The sequence below is a fragment of the Mizuhopecten yessoensis genome, unplaced genomic scaffold (genome assembly GCF_002113885.1).
Source record: "Mizuhopecten yessoensis strain PY_sf001 unplaced genomic scaffold, ASM211388v2 scaffold1875, whole genome shotgun sequence".
Classification (NCBI taxonomy): Eukaryota; Metazoa; Mollusca; class Bivalvia; order Pectinida; family Pectinidae; genus Mizuhopecten; species Mizuhopecten yessoensis.
In genome coordinates this window covers 123,169-130,994 of record NW_018404265.1, presented here as the reverse complement: position 1 = coordinate 130,994, position 7,826 = coordinate 123,169, and the positions used below count along the sequence as shown (strand labels likewise).

The 7,826-nt window shown below is 38.6% G+C and overlaps 1 protein-coding gene across 1 annotated transcript in view; it reads left to right on the top strand.

Annotated features, from left to right (window-relative positions):
* LOC110441597 (glutamate--cysteine ligase regulatory subunit-like) overlaps positions 1 to 7,820 on the top strand; it is an 11,026-nt gene extending 3,206 nt beyond the window's left edge. The window contains exons 2-7 of the mRNA XM_021484793.1: positions 317 to 382; positions 781 to 868; positions 4,316 to 4,375; positions 5,193 to 5,392; positions 5,674 to 5,788; positions 7,414 to 7,820. Of these exons, the coding sequence (XP_021340468.1) occupies positions 317 to 382; positions 781 to 868; positions 4,316 to 4,375; positions 5,193 to 5,392; positions 5,674 to 5,788; positions 7,414 to 7,610 (726 nt within the window). The 3' untranslated portion in view covers positions 7,611 to 7,820. The remainder of the gene's footprint in view (positions 1 to 316; positions 383 to 780; positions 869 to 4,315; positions 4,376 to 5,192; positions 5,393 to 5,673; positions 5,789 to 7,413) is intronic.
* Positions 7,821 to 7,826: the final 6 nt, after the last annotated feature.

Here is a 7,826-nt window from a genome sequence, read left to right as displayed (position 1 = left end):
TTATATATATAGGATACAATTAAGATATTGACTTAAGCAGAGTAGGCTGTCAAAAATAGGGTTGGTAATGAAATCAGAAATGCACAATTTATTTTTCTAGGCCAAACAGATGTTTATATACAAAGAAAAGGAAAGACAGTAAACAAGGAATACAATTATCTTTCTATATAACCGGTTTACTTATGCATACCTTATGTGTCAAACCTGTTCAGTACATTGTATGATAGGCTGTAGTGCTGTATGCACCTTTCAGAAAGTATGTATATATATATTGTATGTTATTTCTAATGAAGTTTCTGTTGGTTTACTTTCACAGCTGGTGGAATGTGTTTCAAATTCTCTGGAAAGTTACTTCACAGGAGCAGACAAAAATGAACTGCAGGTAAGGAAATTGCGCAATTGAACTTAAGGTAATGAAGAACCGATCAAAATCTTCAAGTGAGGAAATGGCACAATTGAACTTCAGGTAATTAAGAACTGATACAAAATATCTACAGGTAAGAAACTGATGCAGATGTATTTTAGAGGTAAATAAGTGGTATAAATTAACTTTGGTAAGGACTTAACAAAACAAATAATTTACATTTATACATATAATGCCTTTGGCAGATTTATTTTGATTATCCTAACTACCAATGCATGATTAACTTGTAAAAGTTGATGAAATTCTTAAACATATATTGATACTTAAACTGGGAGTGTAGAACAAACAAAAGTATGTTAACTAAATACATACGATTGGTGTTACATTAGCACATGAAACATTTTGTCTTCTGACAGTATGCAACAGAGCTGGACTGTGCCCACTCAGAGTTTAAGAAGACCCTGCCTATTAACCCTGATGAAAGAAGTGACCTTAAACTCACTGGTATGTGTCTTACTCCGTCTCAATGACCATACATGTAAGGATGATTTTATAATCAGTCTAAAAGACTGTACCTATAAGGATGACTGTCTTATTTAATCTCAAGGGCCATACCTATAAGGATGATTTTATAATCAGTCTAAAAGACCATACCTATAAGGATGACTGTCTTAATTAATCTCAAGGACCATACATATAAGGATGATTTTATAACAGTCTAAAAGACCTTACCTATGTAGATGTCTTAGTCTCCAGGACTGTACACATGTAGATGTCTTAGTCTCCAGGACTGTACACATGTAGATGTCTTAGTCTCCAGGACTGTACACATGTAGATGTCTTAGTCTCCAGGACTGTACACATGTAGATGTCTTAGTCTCCAGGACTGTACACATGTAGATGTCTTAGTCTCCAGGACTGTACACATGTAGATGTCTTAGTCTCCAGGACTGTACACATGTAGATGTCTTAGTCTCCAGGACTGTACACATGTAGATGTCTTAGTCTCCAGGACTGTACACATGTAGATGTCTTAGTCTCCAGGACTGTACACATGTAGATGTCTTAGTCTCCAGGACTGTACACATGTAGATGTCTTAGTCTCCAGGACTGTACACATGTAGATGTCTTAGTCTCCAGGACTGTACACATGTAGATGTCTTAGTCTCCAGGACTGTACACATGTAGATGTCTTAGTCTCCAGGACTGTACACATGTAGATGTCTTAGTCTCCAGGACTGTACACATGTAGATGTCTTAGTCTCCAGGACTGTACACATGTAGATGTCTTAGTCTCCAGGACTGTACACATGTAGATGTCTTAGTCTCCAGGACTGTACACATGTAGATGTCTTAGTCTCCAGGACTGTACACATGTAGATGTCTTAGTCTCCAGGACTGTACACATGTAGATGTCTTAGTCTCCAGGACTGTACACATGTAGATGTCTTAGTCTCCAGGACTGTACACATGTAGATGTCTTAGTCTCCAGGACTGTACACATGTAGATGTCTTAGTCTCCAGGACTGTACACATGTAGATGTCTTAGTCTCCAGGACTGTACACATGTAGATGTCTTAGTCTCCAGGACTGTACACATGTAGATGTCTTAGTCTCCAGGACTGTACACATGTAGATGTCTTAGTCTCCAGGACTGTACACATGTAGATGTCTTAGTCTCCAGGACTGTACACATGTAGATGTCTTAGTCTCCAGGACTGTACACATGTAGATGTCTTAGTCTCCAGGACTGTACACATGTAGATGTCTTAGTCTCCAGGACTGTACACATGTAGATGTCTTAGTCTCCAGGACTGTACACATGTAGATGTCTTAGTCTCCAGGACTGTACACATGTAGATGTCTTAGTCTCCAGGACTGTACACATGTAGATGTCTTAGTCTCCAGGACTGTACACATGTAGATGTCTTAGTCTCCAGGACTGTACACATGTAGATGTCTTAGTCTCCAGGACTGTACACATGTAGATGTCTTAGTCTCCAGGACTGTACACATGTAGATGTCTTAGTCTCCAGGACTGTACACATGTAGATGTCTTAGTCTCCAGGACTGTACACATGTAGATGTCTTAGTCTCCAGGACTGTACACATGTAGATGTCTTAGTCTCCAGGACTGTACACATGTAGATGTCTTAGTCTCCAGGACTGTACACATGTAGATGTCTTAGTCTCCAGGACTGTACACATGTAGATGTCTTAGTCTCCAGGACTGTACACATGTAGATGTCTTAGTCTCCAGGACTGTACACATGTAGATGTCTTAGTCTCCAGGACTGTACACATGTAGATGTCTTAGTCTCCAGGACTGTACACATGTAGATGTCTTAGTCTCCAGGACTGTACACATGTAGATGTCTTAGTCTCCAGGACTGTACACATGTAGATGTCTTAGTCTCCAGGACTGTACACATGTAGATGTCTTAGTCTCCAGGACTGTACACATGTAGATGTCTTAGTCTCCAGGACTGTACACATGTAGATGTCTTAGTCTCCAGGACTGTACACATGTAGATGTCTTAGTCTCCAGGACTGTACACATGTAGATGTCTTAGTCTCCAGGACTGTACACATGTAGATGTCTTAGTCTCCAGGACTGTACACATGTAGATGTCTTAGTCTCCAGGACTGTACACATGTAGATGTCTTAGTCTCCAGGACTGTACACATGTAGATGTCTTAGTCTCCAGGACTGTACACATGTAGATGTCTTAGTCTCCAGGACTGTACACATGTAGATGTCTTAGTCTCCAGGACTGTACACATGTAGATGTCTTAGTCTCCAGGACTGTACACATGTAGATGTCTTAGTCTCCAGGACTGTACACATGTAGATGTCTTAGTCTCCAGGACTGTACACATGTAGATGTCTTAGTCTCCAGGACTGTACACATGTAGATGTCTTAGTCTCCAGGACTGTACACATGTAGATGTCTTAGTCTCCAGGACTGTACACATGTAGATGTCTTAGTCTCCAGGACTGTACACATGTAGATGTCTTAGTCTCCAGGACTGTACACATGTAGATGTCTTAGTCTCCAGGACTGTACACATGTAGATGTCTTAGTCTCCAGGACTGTACACATGTAGATGTCTTAGTCTCCAGGACTGTACACATGTAGATGTCTTAGTCTCCAGGACTGTACACATGTAGATGTCTTAGTCTCCAGGACTGTACACATGTAGATGTCTTAGTCTCCAGGACTGTACACATGTAGATGTCTTAGTCTCCAGGACTGTACACATGTAGATGTCTTAGTCTCCAGGACTGTACACATGTAGATGTCTTAGTCTCCAGGACTGTACACATGTAGATGTCTTAGTCTCCAGGACTGTACACATGTAGATGTCTTAGTCTCCAGGACTGTACACATGTAGATGTCTTAGTCTCCAGGACTGTACACATGTAGATGTCTTAGTCTCCAGGACTGTACACATGTAGATGTCTTAGTCTCCAGGACTGTACACATGTAGATGTCTTAGTCTCCAGGACTGTACACATGTAGATGTCTTAGTCTCCAGGACTGTACACATGTAGATGTCTTAGTCTCCAGGACTGTACACATGTAGATGTCTTAGTCTCCAGGACTGTACACATGTAGATGTCTTAGTCTCCAGGACTGTACACATGTAGATGTCTTAGTCTCCAGGACTGTACACATGTAGATGTCTTAGTCTCCAGGACTGTACACATGTAGATATCTTAGTCTCCAGGACTGTACACATGTAGATGTCTTAGTCTCCAGGACTGTACACGTGTAGATGTCTTAGTCTCTGGGACTGTACATACATGTATGTAGATGTCTTAGTCTCCACATTTGGTTAACCCATATGATTTGTGCAGATTAAGTCTGTAAGAGATTAATCCTTTATATGATATTTTACATTAAATAGATGATCTTAGATTGACAAGATTTTTCTTCTCTATTTCAGTCAAAATATTCCTTTGTCGGATGATGCGCCCAGAGGTCATCAAGGAGGCAGTAGAGAATGGTATGCACCTTTGTTCCTGTTTATCTAGATAAATAATTTGATTTTCACGTTCCTATATGGAATAAAAAACAGCTGGCAGTATATTAATTACCTAACACAAAAAATACTGTATACCAGGACACTTTCAACCAGTCAATTCGCTATTCGCCCAGTTAAATATTTGCCTTTCACTGGTAAAATCGCTATTCGCCCTGTTAAATATATGCCATTCACTGGTAAAATGGCTATTCACCCTGTTAAATATTTGCCTTTCCCTGGTAAAATCACTATTCGCCCAGTTAACTATTTGCCTTTCACTGGTAAAATCGCTATTCGCCAAGTTAAATATTTGCCATTCACTGGTAAAATCGCTATTCGCCCTGTTAAATATTTGCCATTCACTGGAAAAATAGCTATTCGTCCAGTTAAATATTTGCCTTTCACTGGTAAAATCCCTATTCGCCCAGTTAAATATTTGCCATTCACTGGTAAAATCGCTATTCGCTCAGTCAAATATTTGCCATTCACTGGTAAAATCGCTATTCACCCTGTTAAATATTTGCCTTCCACTGGAAAAATCGCTATTCGCCCAGTTAAATATTTGCCTTTCACTGGTGAAATCGCTATTCGCCCAGTTAAATATTTGGATTTAAGGCTTTAAGATACTTACTGCCTCTGAACCAGGATTCAAGACTTTAAGATACTTACTGTCTCTGTACCAGGATTCAAGGCTTTAAGAACATACGAGGCCATACCAGAATTTATACCAACACAATATATTATTGTTTTATAAAAAATGATTAAGTGTGTATGTTTTTTTGTTGTATGTATTTATTAGTGTTGTTGGAGCTGAACTCATCTAATGTGGATGTGGTGCTTTTGGCTTTCCCTGAGCTGGACGAGGAAGGAATCACATTAGAAACCATTAAACCATATTGGAATGTCCTGCAGGATCTAAATGTGACACGTGTAGTCCATTTCTTAGGCATATCTGACCTTGACAAGGTCGTCCTAGAAGAGCTGTTTAACTGGGCAACAGTAAGCTTTCTTATCAACATTATCACCTAACTTTGATATTATTAACATGGGAAATGTGCGGTATTCTTGTCAAATGACATTTTCTATTAAATCATCAATCTGATTTTAAATGTTATAGATACGAAACATAAGTGAGTACTGTCAATAGTCATTCTGCTTTTACATAAAAAAAAAGGAAATTTAATCCTTTAATAAGAAAAAAGATTGTTATGACCTTCGGTTTGTTACTTGGAGATCATAATTGTGATTAGGAGTATAAGTTATTGTTTATTTGTTGCCAGGTAAAGCCCACAATCAATCAGGTGAATCTCGAGTCGTGCTGTGTAATGCCTAAGGACATGACAGATTATGCCAAGGAAAACGACATCCAGCTTCTCACTCACAATGACCCGCGAGGTACATCTCTCCTAAAGTATTGACGATTATCTCTATATATACCCCTTACAAACTAAGTTTGGAGGGGAGGTGTTATATAGGAATCACCCTGTCCATCCATCTGTCCATGACTTAACACAGTTAGAGTTCATCATATGTAGATGTGCATGAAGAAAAGAATTTGCGATATGTTTTTAGCGACGGGCCAAGTGAGCTTATGCTGTGGCGCAAAATAAACAAAAGACCTTGGGCGATGATATTTGGGGAGGAGCATGCTGTTTAAATGAATGATCTCCACACATATTCAAGGTCACAGGAGGTCGAATATGTTAAAAACTTTAAACAACTTCTTCTGAATAACCACAATGCCTAGGGTGATGATATATGGCCAGTAGCATACTGGTATGAATTACCTTTGCCTATCTTCAGGGTCATAGGGGACAAATATGTTGATTTTTTTAAACAAAGTCTTCTGAATAACCAAAAGGTCCTGGGTGATGATATTTGGCTAGTAATTTGCATGCATAATGGGCTACCAAGTTTGTTCAAATGAATGACCTTCACACATACTTACGGTCAAAGGGGTCAAATATGCTAAAAACTTAAAAAGACTTCTCCTAAATAAAAAAAGCTAGGATGATGATATTTAGCCAGTAGCATGCAGGGATGAAAGGTTTGAAAAACTTGTTCAAAAGAATGACCTTGAATTATATTCCACAGGGGTCAATATGTTAAAAACTTTTATCAACTTATATAACCTGTATATTCAAAATCAAAGGATGGTGATATGTGACCACTAGCATGCTCAAATGAAGAGCTATCAAGTTTGTGCATGTGAATGACCTTGGTGCAAGGTCACATCTGGTCAATTGTGTATAAATCTTGTGTAAGTCATCTTCTCAATAAACAAATGGTATAGGGTGGTGATATTTGGCAAGTTGCATTCATGGATGAGGGGTTTAAAGTTTATTCAATGGTATGTCCTTGTTTGACTTTCAAAGTCACAGGGGTCAAATGTGTTTAAATCTTTCAACAGTTTTTTTTGATAGACTTTGAGATAAGACAATGATATTTTGTATGTAGCTTAATTTTAGTACACTTTTAAGGTGACAGTTGTAAGATTAAGACCAGGTGAGCGGTGCAGGCCCATTGGGTTTCTTGTTTTGAAGTTATGACCATTGAAACTTTAAATTTCTGCTCCAGAAACCTTGTAAGCGAAGTTCCTCCTTAACTGTGTGTTGGATTTTTTTGTACTTTGGCACAGGGAAAGTACAGTACATAACATGTAGATGTACATGACGATAGGGATATTCAATCTGATTGTTACACCCCCTACAGACAAAGAGAGAGTATATAGGAATCACCTTGTCTGTTCATCTGTACAAGTAGGAGTATATGTTCGTGAGCTCGCTATTAGTTTCTCTAGTTTCTCCATGTAATGACTTATTGAAAAACCACAATATCCTGGAAATCACATTGAATATCAGACATCCTGACAATATATTACACCTTCAACATATACTAAAGACATTCTGATAGTTTATTTAACTTTCCACATCGTATTTCAGACATCCTGACAATTTAATTCACCTTCAACGTTATACTGAAGACATTCTGATTATAATACTTTCCACATTGTATTTCAGACATCCTGACCAACGACAAGGTGTCACAGCTGGTGTCAGCCAGGTGTACAGAGAAGGATGGTGAAGGATGGGAATCGGATTGGGCCATACGATTCTCAGTAATGGTCAGGTGTCGCGGTATCATCAAAACAAAGGGATATATTGTGAAAGCATCACGAGACACAACGAAAAAGAAGAGTCAACAATTGTTGCTGTAGAAGCTATTCCATCTCTACATCTAAACCTTTACAGTCTCTTAGTATCATAGGTGTTAATACATCTAGTTAAACCTTTACAGTCTCTTCGTATCATAGGTGTTAATACATCTAATTAAACCTTTACGGTCTCTTAGTATCATAGGTGTTACTACATCTAGTTAAACCTTTACAGTCTCTTAGTATCATAGGTGTTAATACATCTAGTTAAACCTTTAC